The sequence below is a fragment of the Anas platyrhynchos genome, chromosome 2 (assembly GCF_047663525.1).
Source record: "Anas platyrhynchos isolate ZD024472 breed Pekin duck chromosome 2, IASCAAS_PekinDuck_T2T, whole genome shotgun sequence".
Classification (NCBI taxonomy): Eukaryota; Metazoa; Chordata; class Aves; order Anseriformes; family Anatidae; genus Anas; species Anas platyrhynchos.
In genome coordinates, this window is record NC_092588.1 from 77,409,085 (window position 1) to 77,424,388 (window position 15,304).

The following is a 15,304-nucleotide window of genomic DNA, read 5'->3' on the forward strand; positions in this document are numbered from 1 at the left end:
AAATGTTTTGACTTGAAAATAGACCTTTTTGGAGAAGATGAGCCTAGCAGTTATGGAAACTACATCAGATTCACTTGGGACTTGAACTCTGAGTTTTTGAAATCTTTTTTTAATTTTTATTTTTTTTTTGATGAAAGGATAAGGATTTAATTCGCTGCTGTTCCTAAACACCGTTTAGTTCATCCATTCTGTTGGCCACGGGCACTTTAAACCTTTGGGGTACGAACAATGTGTTCTTGTAAGTGGGATACAAACCAAAAAACAGGTGTACTGATACTTCTGAATGGTAAGTTGACTATTCCTTGAACTTTGTCTTGTAATGGCATGTTACTGTATAATATCCAAAGTGAATGTGTAGCTATAATATGGTAGAATCCTCTCTACTTGTGCTTTAGTTACTGACCTTGTAAGATGGAGAAACAGAAAACATAGTTATGGTGGGTGAAGCTTGACAGTGCTTCTTGACAACGTGTCAAAGCAATTCTGTATTCTTTTACTCTCCAAATAGATGTGGGTAACACTTCATGTTTTAGCATGATGTAAGTGATAATGGCAGCTATGGTATTAGGCGTCAATCAAAATAGCGTGCTCGTAATATTAGTCATCTGCTGAAGGGAGCATAAATGCGGATACTGAGCTCATTATAAAAAAGGAATGCCTATGGTGTATTCAGGACAATAGCACTTCCTAGTAAATGAAGACGATTCTGGAGATAAGGATGTACACAGATAGGATAATGGCCTTCTGTGTCAAAATAGCACTGTTCACCTGACAACTATTCATTAAAGAACAGTCTTTGAGCCAGTAACAACACAGCGTTTCCTTGTTCTAAAACCACTGTTCTGGAAGGAAAAAATTCAGAGGATGGCATTGTAGCTGACTACTGTAATGGAGTAATTCTGGCTTTTGTAATTCAACCTTAATCTCCAGTGGCATTCCTACAAGTGCTGCCGTCTGCTTTAGGTTAATTTTACTGTAATGCAGGGTTTCCATGATGCTGTTCTTCAAAATTTTCTTTCTCTTTTTGGAAACACAAAGGACCTCTGAAGAGCCTTCCCAATTCAAGATGCTAGTTGATGTGTGATATGTTTTGCTTGAATTTGCCATAGTATTTTAAAATTCAAACTCACAGCTGAGTTGCTGATGCTTGAAATTAAACATACAGGTGTGGTTGGTTCATTTAGCTTCAGATTGTGTTTGTTTGGTAGGCTGGAATTCTGGAACCAGATGAGCTCCATAGGCTGGTGCCAGAGCCAGCTCTTAATCTTCAGTAATATCCTTCCATCCTATAATACTTGATAAGTGTGCAGAGATACCAGGCACGTATTTGAATGTGTAGATCATACTTTCTTTTATTTTTTTTGATTGTAAGTTTAAGCATAATGGGCATTAAAGAAATCAGCAGTATACGTTTATTTTATTATGTGATATATTGGTTTCTGTTAATTATATTTCTGTCAATCACTTTGTTACAAGAAATTTAAATGCTACAGCATTTAAATGTTACAGCAATTTAAATGCTTTTAGAGGAGGTATTAAATAAAGTCTTTACGTTCAAGACTGTTTCACAACTGAAATCCTTGAATTTGTTTCTGTGTAATTTACAAGTTGGTTAATTTAATTTGGGTTTTGTAGGAGAAAGTGCAAGAGCTACACTTGGAGGTAAAAAATAAATAAATACTGACATTTCCTTAAACAATTTGTCAAGGTGTTTGTTGAAACACTAAATTGCATTTCTTTCATTTAAACAGGCATCTGATTTAAGATACCATCTTCAGTCACAGATTACTTTGTCAATCCTAGAAACTTGTAAACACGCTACTGATTTTTTTTTGTTCTAAATTCAGTTGTTTCTTATTAATTCATTACGTGTCTGAGTGATTTTCATGGCTGTCACTGTAAAGTTTTTTTTGTTTTGCTTTTGTAAAATAGCTCTCCAAGTAGCTTATTCTGTTTTACATTTCGTACCCTTTTGCTCTCTGATGGAGCAGTATGCTAGTAAGAGAGATGCTCATTAATGGCTTTGTATCTTCATTTTTGAGGTACAAATACCCACGTGGATTCAGTGCCTTGATGTTGACCAATAACGGCCAGTAAGTCTTCTCTTAAGGAAGGCAAAGATGAGTATTTCAAATTGTGTGCTTTTTTTTAAACAATAGACAAAATATGCAAAATTAATTACAGATATTTGTGACTTGAACAGATAAGTCTGTTTACTCTTGACTTGAACAGGTTATTTTCATATACCTTGTATTTAGCTCAGCTGCCTGTCCTGATTTAAATATGGATTTGGAAGTCTGCTTACGTGCCTGCCTGGTGTCTTTGCAGTGTTGGTGAAGACGGTCTCTTCCTGATAGAACACGATCACTTGAATAGCCTTCATTTCTGAGGCCTCGAAAAAATCTATTTATATTGAAAATTCCCCATCTCTCTCTCCTTCCCCCGCTCTAGAAGTGAAAATTTCCTCAAGTGTGTTTTCTCCTGGTTGACAACGTTTACGTTTCAGTAGGAAGATCTCTATTTATTGAACTTCATTTTTTATTTTTAACCAGCTCGTCAAAGGACAGCTGTACTTGATAATCAGAGTTAAATGTGTGGTAGCCTCTCTTCTGACTACCAACGCGATAGTGGTTAATCAAACTAAGAATCCTCAGCTTATCTTAAGCTACCAGTGCCACCAGAAGGGACTATTGGCCAAATTACATCCTTGATAGTGTGGTTGCATGGCACTTGTTCTTGGGCAGAACCCTTTCCTTCACTTTCACTGTGTCACAGCTTGCATGCACGCACATATAATCCCCACGAGCATTTAATGATCTGTTGGTACCTGTTTAAAAAGAAGGCTGTACTGGAAAATCAAAATATTGTAGCTTTGTATTGGACCTTGGAGTTTAGTACTTTGATTAAGGCTTAATGCTTGAAGTGAAGTGTGTCCTTTTGGAAAACTACAAGTAACTTTCCACTAGGTCTTGGTGGTTAGTTCACCAGCTGCCACGAGTTACATCCTGCCCAGCCTAATTGCATCATTTTGCATTTATGTTTGGTAAAAAGAGTTCAACTGCATGATATAATGAAGCCTTAAATTCCTTTGAAATCAGCTGGTAGTTGCTGAAAGATTAAAAAGTAACATCACTAGGCTGAGATGCTGAGATGGTAAAATAAAGCAGACTGGAAAGTTTTGCTTTCTGTTCAGAGGCTCGAGCAATTCTTGTTCTACCTTTTAGCTGAGTGATTCAGTTTTAGATACTGCAAAACAAATGGTCAGTGCAGGTGAAGAGCTATTGCTCATAATCATCAGTTATTTCAATGCTTAGTTCAATAAAAAAATAAAATCATGAACTTGATTTTCACATTTAATCGGAAGTCTTTATGAGAAATCAGATTTTGTAAATGCTGATATCTGTAATGTGCATTATTTTACTTTTAATTGGAAAGATAGAAAAAGAATCTGATTAGGTTAGAGAGCTCATATTCATAGAAGGTCATTGAGCCAAGAGCTTGAAGAATAACAGTTCAACAAATCTGGATATAAAAGAGCCATTTGAAAAGTGATTTTAATGGCAATCAATTACCCAAAGAAGTCAAAATCAGGCCTTGTGTAAGGACAGGATTATCTCACATCTGCCAACAACAGGCTGCTTTGGTGGGCAGTTAATGCTTCTAATATTGGCCTTGTCTGGAAAGCATTTTGGACTCATTTGAGGTATCTTGTTGTACATCCAAATAAACTTGAAATAGCTTTGTTGATTTTGATTCTTAAATTACCGTTCTGTATAATATAATAATAAAAACAAAACTATCGAGACAAGTCAAGAACTGCATTATGACGCTTAACTTGGATTTTAGCATCATCATGCATATAGTTATTTTAAGGTTAAGTTACGGAATAAGTCCTGTTATTTCAAAATTTTGCTCTTTATGAGTCTCAACTACTTCATGTTTGTTTCCCCCCAAGGGCAGTATACTTCTTAGTCTGCCTTGAAATCAAGGCAGTTTTGCTGCTGCTACCAGTATCAGCATTCTGAGATAAATGCATTGTGAGATAAATGTATACTGCTGCATGCTTGCTTGGTGGCAGTGTCTTTGAACAGTTAAAAGCCATGGAGTTCATCTGGGTTTCATGCTCTCAGTTACCATGTTCAGAACTAGGCTGACATTAGAAGTGATTTGGGCTGCCTGGGATGCTCTGCATGCAGCTGAGTTGAATGGTCTAAGTGTTGCCTCTTCCTCATGAGGACAGAAGCATCCTGAGTCAAAGCATCTGCTGGAGGACGGGTCTTCAGACATCTCAAGCTGATGTCTGTGTACTTCAAGTTCTCTTAAGTAACTTCTGCAGAAGACTAGTCCTCCTGATGCCCTTTGTGAAGAGTAAATGGACAGCAGATAAAATGCTCCATCTATTTCTATCACTCTTGTGATAGACAAACTGACAGGTCAGTTTGTAGTGCCGACAAACTGACCTGTCATTAGCTAGGAGCAAGGCTGGGGGATGCAGTGGTAGTGGAGGTAAAAGCATAACAGGAAAACCGTGTGCATAAAGGACTTAGTGGGAATGCTCTTGTAAATCAAACGTCCTAGGAGACGCTGGCCGTATACATTTATGCTTGGTTAGGGAAGCATGAAGGAAGGCAGTTGTGATGTATCAGCTATTGAAGCTTTTGAGGAAGTCTTTTACAGAGAAGTTGCAGTCCAAGTCTTGCAATCTTTTAATTGGATGCTCAGTAACAATGTTGGACTCGACACACTTTTCCATGTGCTGAGTCCAGAATACGCCCATCATCTGTTCAAACGTTTTGAAAAAGCCAAAGGACTTCGGCTGGGAAAGGTTATGGCTAGGTAAACCTCTGTGACTTAATTTCTCAAGTTTTCTTTCTTTCTTTTTTTCTTTTTTTTTCTTCTTTTTCTTTTTCTTTTTTTTTTTTTTTTTAATAATAGTAGATATTCCATTCAAATTGCCAGACTCTCATGTCTCTGAGTTTTGGAGCTCAAAAGCAACGAAGAATGCTGCCGCGTGACTTGACTACAACAAAAGTGGCTCTGTACCAAAAGCACTTCAGTAGAGAGTGCCTCTCATTTAATAATGTGTAAAAATAAAAATATTTGCCAAACTAAATAATGTATCAATGGTTGCTCCTCTGTACTACTGCCATAAACTTGCATGTTAACCTTATGAGATGGTCTAAGAAGGAAAAATCTATGTATTTTTTAAAGTAAAGGTGAAAACAGCTTAAGAAATCTAATTTCACGTTGTGTTATTGTTACTGCAAGGGTTAGTATTTCTAACCACACTTGCCAGGTGACTTAGCACTGCTAATTGGTTTTAGACTTTGAAATTTTCAGAGACAATTTGTGTGTCTTTAATTGTGCAAGAAACCAAAGATGTGAAGACAGGAACATTGTTGAAATCTTACCTAGTGCTTTTAAAATACATTGTAGACTTCTGAAGTAATGCATTCCTATGCATGCCAAAGTACATTGCTGCTTTTTAATGCAATTAAAATGTTAGTTAAAGAGCTTTTCCAGGAAGCCATGAGTGTTCAGAGTTTTGTGTAGAGTGAATCAGGTTTGTAGACTGACAAACCCATTTTAATCCAGTTTAAATTAGGCAAATTTGTGTGCATTTAATTAAAGTATCATAATTTACATTGCCTGTGTCACTGACATCATGGGGCATCTGTCTTATGAGGACAGACTAAGCGAGCTGTTCATCCTAGGGACGAGGAGATGGAGAGGGGATGTTGCCACCCTCCACAGCTACCTCAGGGGACAGTGTAATGGGGATGGGGCCCAACTCTTCTTGGTGGTGGCTAGTGGTGATGGGACAAGGGGTAATAAATTGAACCCCAGGAGGTTTCATCGCCGCATGAGGTGTGGGTGACGGAGCACTGGAGCAGGCTGCCCAGAGAGGCTGTGGAGTCTCCTTCTCGGGAGATACCCAAAACCTGCCTGTGTAACATGCTCTAGGTGACCCTGCTTGAGCAGAGGGGTTGGACCAGTGCACAGAACGGGCACGAGGCTCATTTATTTGTCATTTATTTGTCCAAAAAAACAGCTTCACGCTGCCCGTGCCATGACGGAGCTGCGGCAGCGGCGGGCGGGAGGCGCCGCCTCCTTCCCCCCCCGCTCCCGCCCGTGGCTGCGGACGTGCGGCGCGGGCAGCTGCGCGCGGCCGGCCGTTGGCGGCTGGGAGGGGCCGCGGGGCGGCCCTGTGGTGATTGGGGGGGGGGGGCGGGAGAAGCGCACACGTTTTCAGCAAATAAAGGGAAAAAAACGGATAAAGGCGCCGGATGCCTGGCTCACAGGAAGCGCAAAAGCGCTGCGTGAGGCACTAAGGCGCTGCCTTTCGTCGATGTGTGTTTTGAACAGAGAAGGGTTAAAAATAGAAAGAGAACCCCACGCATTTAGCGAAATCTGAAAATGCCCCCAGCTGAGAGCAGTGTCAGCAGCTCATCGCAGGCTCGTAATTCCCATTTTCCTCCTTCAAGGCAGCTTCTAAAGCAATTCACTTCTGTGAGGCCCCAGCTGGCCGTGTGGCAGCACTGCACAGCAGCTCTGCACTGGTGTGGTGCAGCTCGGTGCAGCCTGTGCTGACAGCACGTAGGATGCAAAACAACACAGCAGTGAAACGTTTCTGGGAGCTGCTGGGATTAAACTCGGGGTTTGGAGGTGTCACGTTTTCTGATGAGCACGATTTTGAGCCTGATCAGAGCTGGAGAAGTGGGAAGGATGCTCATATCGTGTTACTGGGATTGCTTTAAATTAAGGACAGGTTTCATAGTGATATGAACAGCTGTTAGGACAGATTTCTTAGTGATAAGAACAGCTATTAGCTACAACAAATACTTTATTTGAGAGGTAGCAGGAACTAATCTTAATACTTTTATTAAGAGGCTGTGGGAACAACACTGAAGTCACGCTCCTCTGGTTTTATGCCTCTAAGGTGTGCCCTTGCAGTTAATTGTAGGCTTTACAATCCTGTCTGAGAAGCGTGAATGAGTAAATGATGAATGCTAAGGTTAATAATATTGCTTAATGATCTGTACGTCATTTAAAAAAATAAAATACTGATAGAATTCTTCATTTTTTCCCCAAACAGAAGATGTATGTTTCTAAAGATGCAGTGGCAGCCATTCTTAAAAGTTAGAGTCCGTGAGATGAATTCCCATTTTATACCTGCTGTAACTGGTCAGCTGGAAGAAAACACAGTTGTATTCTTTGCCATAATTTCTCCGAGTTTTTTATTTATTTATTTATTTTTTTTTTTCAACATGAAATATGGTGTGAGATTGCTGAGCAGAAATGAATACAGGCAACGTCTATATCGGGAAGTGATAACAGTGCAGTTGGTGAACTGACAGCTCCAATCGCTTTATGAATCCTGTACTTGGACACAAAAGTATGAATTTATAGTTAAGCATACGACAAAATTGAATTCAGCACTTAAAATTCCATGTTAGAATCAAGAGAAACTGCCAGTAATCCCACACGTGTATTAACACTAGTTACCTTTTGTTTCCTCTTGATGGGACAGTATTCTCAATCAGCATTACATGTATTTTTGCCCCTTTCTGCTTTATGAAAGTTCAGTTTCTTTTCTCACCTGTACCTCAGTAGTCTGATTGCATTTGTAAACCTGTGAAACGGTGGTGCTCGGCTTAGCAACCATTTTTACAGATCTTATTGAAGATCTGGGAAGAGTTGAATGTTTCTGCTGACTTAATCTGTGCTTGTTGGTACGTATCAACTTCAGCGTGAGGATGCGAAAGGTTTCACAGTGTCTGCTTGTCAATCTATTCAGATTTTGCTTGGAAGTATTTTTTTCTTTATATAGGCTAGAACAATCTTTAGAAACTGACTAATTTTAAAACCTTTCCATAGCAGACTAAGAGAAACAGGGACCTGCCTTGTGCTCTCTTTCTTTCTGGACGCTTGGAAAACAAGGGAGGGAACTTATAAATAAACTTCAACCTGTGGTTTGTCATATACAGTTGTTAACTGATAGGGAAAGCTGAATAAACCTATTCGTTTTCAGGAGTTAATATCAGTGTCATCATCTTTTATGGTAAAAAAGAAAAAAAAAAAAAGACATCTGGATGAATGAGTCTGATAATGAATGAATTCATTTTATTGTATTTACAGCTTCTTTGCTTTTTTTTTTTAAAATTAACTTGAAGGCAATTTCTCTTGAAATGTGACTATGATGGCTTTATAGTTGCGGGGAGGAATGGCTCAGGTATGAAAATCTTGTAGTTAATATCATTCGTGCTGTGACACAGAGGAAATGCTGAAGGCAGCAGCATCTTGGTGCCTTTCTGCTTAAAAGTGGGCTGGCAGCAGCTTTGAGCTTTTCTACGCCAAGAAGAAACTTCATTAGCACAAAGGGGCCGGTGAAAGCGAGAAGCTGCACGGAACAGTCCAGCGAGGGGAGCAGCCTTTGTCTGCCCGGCAGCGGGTGACGTCACCGCCCGGCGGAGGGTGACGTCACCGCCCGGCCGGAGGGTGACGTCACCTGCCGCAGCAGGCGGCGGAGGGGCGGCAAATGGCGCCGCCTCCCAGCCAGCCCCTCCTCGGGGGTGGGAGCTTGGTGTCTGCTCCCTGCTTCGGCACAGGCGGAGTCAAGATGGCTTAGGGGTGGGAGCACCCCGGTGTCTGGGGGAATGTGGAGCTAAGGCAGGCAGCAAGGCACAGCGCTGCTTGCTGCGTGCTGTTTAGGTGAGGAGAAAGCGTTTTCTACCTCTAAATTCGCTGTCAAGCAAAGGAATTGCCACGGTTCATATGAAAGCCGGGCATGCTAAATCGATATTAAGCTTACAGCGGAGTAGCTCGGAGCAGGTTACAAAAAGCATTTAACTCTGGAAGTGTGCCTGTATGCTGTAGCAGTCAACTGAAGCACAAATATAAATTTCAGGTTGGAGAAAGGTATTTGCTGTCTTTTTAGATTGAATTATTTAAGCCCAGAGTTTTCTTGGACTCTTGATGACAGCTTTAGTTCCTACCAGATGAAAACAGAGGACGTGTACAACTGGAGGCAGGTTCCCTAAAATATTGCTAACCCACAGCCAGTACTCTGGATGATGGCAAGAGGTCCCTTTTGAGCCACCTTAAGCTCCTAGGAGCCAAAGTGCAACCATGGAGCCGTGTGAGTGCAAAATCCTGCTTGATGCCTGCAGCTCAGAAGTGCTCTGAGCAGCTGGGGGTTGCCTGAGGATCCGTCCCGCTCCCAGCCCTGCCTCTCTGAGAGCTTGTATCCCGTTTGGTGGTCATGAGGAAAAACAAAAACAACAGAAAACCTAGACACTGAGTGGAAGAGTTGTTTAGTTTTGCTCCATTCACAGTGGGTGGTGAGGCAATATTCCAGCTGAACACTTGCAGTGATCTGGAGGGACTCTGCCATGGCCTACATTCGTGGCATTTCTGACAGACATGTCTAATGCATTTTTAAAACATCCCCAGCAGTTGACGGTCCACAGGCAGTCAATCTCCTGTGCTGCTTCACTCTTCTTTCGTTTACAAAACTTCACGTCCCACGCCATAAATGTCTTGCTGTGGTTCTGGACAGCTTACTTTTGCCACCAGTGGACTCGCATGTGTTTTGTGTGCTGCTACCATGTCTCCCCTCAATTCTTCACAGTGAATGTTTTGGTTTGGTCCTTCCTCATAGCTCATGACCTATAAACACCCAGCTGGCTGTGTTCCTCAGGTGTTTGGTTTGGTGTAGGTTTTGAAGGATAGTGCCTGCGACTAGCTACAGTGGCACAGAAATCTCAGGATTACCAACTGGAACAGGAAACCTGTTGAGTGTTTGATGTGTATGATGCCTGTATTTATAAGTCTTGTATTTTTCATGCACTCGTATGTTACTTCCAGGTTTTAGCTCAGAAGCATGCAGCTGTTTTGTTAAGGCTCAGAGGCTTGAGACAAAGGGATATGAAACATTTTGGGTATTTTTGAGAAGTGATAGCTTGCTTCAGAGGTTTTGCTGCACTCGCTAGAGGGATTGCACAGAGAAAGAACAGTTCATTTTAGAAAATAATGCCACGTGCATACCTGAGCCTACTCTTGTAAGAATTCCCAGAAACTATAAATAACGAAGAAGCTTATTTTACCTTTTAGATAACTCAAACTGTTGCTTTGAGGAACACAACAACTGTGCTCTAACAGGCTCTTGGGGCTATTCTTACTAAACAGCAACCAGCACTTCTGGGTTTCAGCTGTGGTAAAGAAATAAGTGCTTCCCACTTACCCCCCAGAAAACAGACCTTCTTCAGACATAACTTTGTTGTTGTAATTGTTTAAAAAAATAAGAAAAAAGTGGGGTTCAGATTACTGAATATCATAACATACATGTATTCTATAACTTGATAAGTAACCTTTGCTTGATGGCATGATGGCTCTTTGAGGTGCTTAATCTCTCATTGTTTATTTAAAAATAGATGTGAATCCTGAGAGACTGGGAAAAGTCACAGGGGCATTTAGTTAAAGTGTGGGTACAGAATCACCTAGTTTGTGTACGATGAACCAGCTTGGCCCAGAAGCAGCTAATGTCATATTGTACAGATCAATATGGAATTTAAGAATATAAATATAATGCTTCCTCAATCTCTGTTGTGAAGAGAAAGTTTATAATCTGTCCATGGAAATGTAATAGAAGAAAAGAAAAGGGCAAACTGGTGGTACACAGCTTTGCAAAACTGACAGTAATGGCTCATCCTAGGGACCATTTCAAACTGTGTGCAGAGTTAATAAGGCAAAGTGTGCTCTGGTACGAGATACTACTCTTGCAGGCAGCAGAGAAGCTGTAGTTTGATCTCTGATTCTGTTTAGGGAAGTAACATGACGAACGTTGGATTTAAATGGTGTTGCTGTGTTAGCTTTAAAAAAAAAATAATATATAAAATGGCTGGTACCTGCTTTTAAGGAACCTACTCTTATGATCTTTATATTACTCCTTTGCTGGAGCAGAAAGTGGGAGATGAAGTTGGAATGCCTAAAAGTAACAGGAGCCAAGTGACAGTTTTTATGTACTGACAGAAAAGGCTAATTCCCATGTCCCGTTTTCTAAGGATCCTTGCTAGGATACTACGATGTTTGTGTTAAGCTAGTCAAAGTGGTGATTTCTTTATTAATAATTTTAAAAGCTCTATGGTTTATTTTTCACAGCCTTTTTTTTTTATAAGATTATATTAATTCCTGTCATCATAACATTGAGATTGTGTTCCAAGGGTAAATGTTACACAGTTATTTTCATTAAATGTAGCAGCTAAATCTCCGAATTTCTGACTAATCACCTTGTCTTGTTCATTTTTCAGGGTTTCGCAAAAATGATGAAATGAAGGCTATGGAAGTTTTGCCAATTTTAAAGGAAAAAGTTGCATACCTTTCAGGTACAGTTATTTTCTTCTGTTGTGTAATGCATAACTGTTATTAGTCATATACAAAATAACATTTAAATACTATAAATATCATTGCAAAAATCACAGAAATACAGGAAAGCAACTAATATAGCTAGGTGTCCCAAATGTAACATGAGCGACAGGATCTGCAATAACGAAGTTATGTGTTTCGTTGAATGTGGAGCATACTGCTTGTAACTGCATATCCAGCAGCATTGTTTGGAACAACCTGGACTGTAGTCATATCTGTTCTTGTTCCTCTGTTGGAGAGTTTTGCAGAGTTGGCTTTGTTATTGGTCATTCTGAGGCATGGGAGAAATGTCTGTGTAGCAGAGGTGAAACTTCGGTGCATCTCCTTTGAAGCACATACAATATCTTCAAGGTAAAATGAGTTCGCATCTAATTTTAGCTACCTCTAGAATACACCTTGAAGTTAGTTGATTACTTAAGAGGGAGTAGCAGAGGATTTAAAAGTGGAGCTCAGATTAATGAATATTATAATTTATTTTATAACTGGATAAGTAACTTGATAGAATGATGGCTATTTGAGGTGCTTATTCTTGTGAACTGCATTTTGGGTGTGACTTTCTGAAGTAAGTACATCCAAATCTGTTGGGATTAATCAGCATCATGCTCTTCGCCGTAATCTTAGCGTCAGGTGATTTAGAAGACAGTCTCATATTTGAAAGGTTTTTTTCAGAGGAGACAGGTTCAGGATAAATAATTTGTCAGGAACTCCAGAAATAAGACTCATATCTGTAAATGTTAAAGTACACAAAATAATCCCTGATCCGGCACTTTATAGAGATTTGCTGTGCGTGGATGATGACGCTTGCGAGAACAGTGTGGAGTTCACAGTACTGCATTCTGTCCGCTCTGCTGAGTCAAGTGTCATTGTAAAACAAGAAAGACGTTTTTATAAAACATCTTGTCCTGGTAACTCTAGTGACTGACATAACAGACTGCCCAGGGTCAATTTCCTTGGTAGTCCAGAAACTCCTGATTCTTTTCCTTATGGATTGTAATGCTGGTGAAGGTGTGCTTAAAACGGTATTTTCTGAGGAAAAAAAGAGAAAACAGATTTAAACACAGAATTTCAGTCCCTCATTGCCCTTCTGTTTTGTCCCTGCTTTATGGCATTTTATGAAAACTTTAATCCGTTTCCATTCCAAGACTTCTAAATTTCCAGATTGTCCAGAGCTTAGTTTAGACCCCATAGGAGGGCACTGAAAGATGGTAGGTTTTCTCTAATGTGATTTTGTAACATTATGCCCTTCTCAAAAAGCACTAATTCAGTAAAAGTAAAAAAGCCAAATGAAAGCTGGAGATGCATTTCAGTGGAGATGACGGATTGTGAACCAGAGGAGATGAGATGTAGGCAGAAATGGTTGCCAGTGAGCCCGTGTGAAGGTAGTAACTTCTGACAGAAGAATGGAGCAAACAGCTGGGGACAGTGAGGCTGGCTGGAGCTGACCTGCCAAAATCCATAGTTTCACATTTCCATTGCAAGTGGTTCTCAATTGAAATGAGATATATTAGTAATGCAAGTGATTAATATCTTCCCCACCACTTCCCCCAACAAACAAAGTAACACCACCTCTAGGGCTTAACCATTTTGGAATAAGATCTGTCCAGCCTTCAGTCTAGGAACACAAAGGTACCTGAGACCCACTGAACTACTGATTTACAGAGGCTTTCAATGTGCATTCTATGTTTTCCTCAAAAATACAGCTTTTGCTTTAATACTGAGTATTAATATTTTTAAGTACAATAACTGGTTAAGTAGGAAAAAAGATATTGCAAGTATCTTTACTAAAACTGCCTAAAGAAAACTAAGCTGTCTTTGCTAAAACCTGTAATACTCCCATTAAAGCTAAGATCCACAAACATCACTATGGTTTCTGTAGTTTTTTCTCCAATGTTGTGTTGGAGCTCTGGTAGAGCTGTTGCAACATGTTCAGAGTAGATTCTCAAGTGCCTTCTTAAGGAGAAATAAAGTATGACAATCAATAGTGCAAAGAAATGTGCTTCTTCTATAGAGCAGGAAAGTCACATAAATAGCACTGTCTGAAGAAAAAAAAGAGCGCTTTTGATTCTTGGTTCATGTCCCATCTTTTGTCTGTCTGCTTTCTCAAATGAGGCCAGCCTTCTCAAAGTTAAATGAGTAAGAATGGTCTGTATGGCAGTATATTCACCTTTGTGTTCTTGGAATACTAAGGACACTGATTTTTATACAATGATGACTTCATTGAGTACTTTCTGAGAGCAGCTTATTTGAAATAAGAGGTCTGAAAGTCATTGCTGGAAAGTCAGAGACTCCCAGCTCCACCAGGAATTTGGGAACCTACTGCAGCATTTCTGCCTACGTTGCTCCTGTTTTGAGCACCAGACTGTTTCGACCATAGGTATTTCCTAAGTCATTCTTGGAATAATGTTTTGACAGAATCTGAAATCCTAGTGCATTAGGAGTTAAAGCACTTGATTTCAGATACCTTCCCCTGAGTTATCATTTTTACTCCAACTGCACCATAATGCAGTTAAACTGTATTGGAGACCTCCCCTTTCTGCTTCCAACAGGTGCCTCTTCAGGCTGAGTTAGGCTGTAATTCTGTATTGCTTTGTTTCGGTCCTTGCATTTATTCTTCCCATTTGTTTTCAAGTGGATACGTTTTACATGCCTACTCAGCGTTATTTCTTTCTTTCTCTTTGCACAGTCTGAGCACTTCATCACTTTTCAAAAGACTGTTTGTCATTGCTTTTTCTCTACCACAAACCACAGTGGGTCTGATGTGATTCACTCTTGGTTTCTTCTTCATTGTTGCAATCCAGTTTAGCCCCTTTTATTGATCTGTTAATGATGTGTTTTTGTAAATAAAAAAAAGAAGTGTGTTTTCATAGTCTAGCACATCTGACGATATATTTAGACAGAAGAGAATTCTGCCACCTTGTCTCAGTTATTTGCGGCACAGGCCAGGATAAGTGGGTTTTTGTTTGTCTGTTTTCAAAGAACTTTAAACGAAATGCTTCCCAATAAACAATGTACAAATGAGGACTGTGATGTGGTTACTCATCTGGACTTGTTAAAATCTGTGGGCTCTGTTTGCATCTTAAAGTATGTTAGCATATATCTGCGATGCTCAAACTGCTAAAGCAGGGTGAAGTTAATGACTGAGATGACAGTGTGAGAAGGGGAGATGTAGTCTCTGAATGAGAATTCAAATCTGAAGCAGATCTGCAGGTATTTTGTGCTAGGACAGGAGGCAGTGAGGTGCAGAACAAATACTTCTGTCAGGTGTTGTGGTGTGCGTCTTGCCATATGTAGGTTGATAACAGCAAAGCCAAAAAGCTCCCCAAACTAACCTTCGTTGTGTACATACTGGTACTGAAGTAATGCTGCACTGGAAATAACTGTCCTGACATCGCTCACAGGCTGGACAGCTTTAGCTTCTACTGGACAAAGTAACGACAGAACTCGATTATTTTGCTGCCATGGTGAGTGTAGGATGCAAATGCATTGTGCATCGTCCCTCTGAATCCTTCGTTGTTTTTATAATATTGCTAACGGAGCGGTTCTCCAAAAAAGCGGAGTGAGAGGGAAAGAAAAGACTTCCTTGAACTGACTTACACCGAACTGGGCAATAATCTGCTGGTGTATTGGGCATCTCGTTGTCTGAAACAGAAAAGCCTTCTTGGCTTGTTACCGTGAAGTAAAGATGGATTCTGGGATACAATCTGTTGTTCAAGCTGAAGCCTGTTGAGTACGGGCACTCTTATATCTCCACACATACTTAAGCAAGGGGAGCATTTTCTTAAAAGGAAGTATTTTCTCTCTAGGAAACCTGTACCAGTGTTTGAGCACCCTCACAGTGAAGACATTTTCCTCATGTCCAGTCTGAACCTCCCCTGGAGCA

The 15,304-nt window shown here is 40.2% G+C and overlaps 1 protein-coding gene across 2 annotated transcripts in view; it reads left to right on the plus strand.

Moving 5' to 3' along the window:
- The window catches only part of TRIO (trio Rho guanine nucleotide exchange factor), a 242,083-nt gene that overhangs the window by 53,619 nt on the left and 173,160 nt on the right, over nt 1–15,304 (plus strand). For both annotated transcript variants that reach the window (XM_038175341.2, XM_038175340.2), the window contains exon 2: nt 11,310–11,384. In XM_038175341.2, the coding sequence (XP_038031269.1) occupies nt 11,310–11,384 (75 nt within the window). The remainder of the gene's footprint in view (nt 1–11,309; nt 11,385–15,304) is intronic.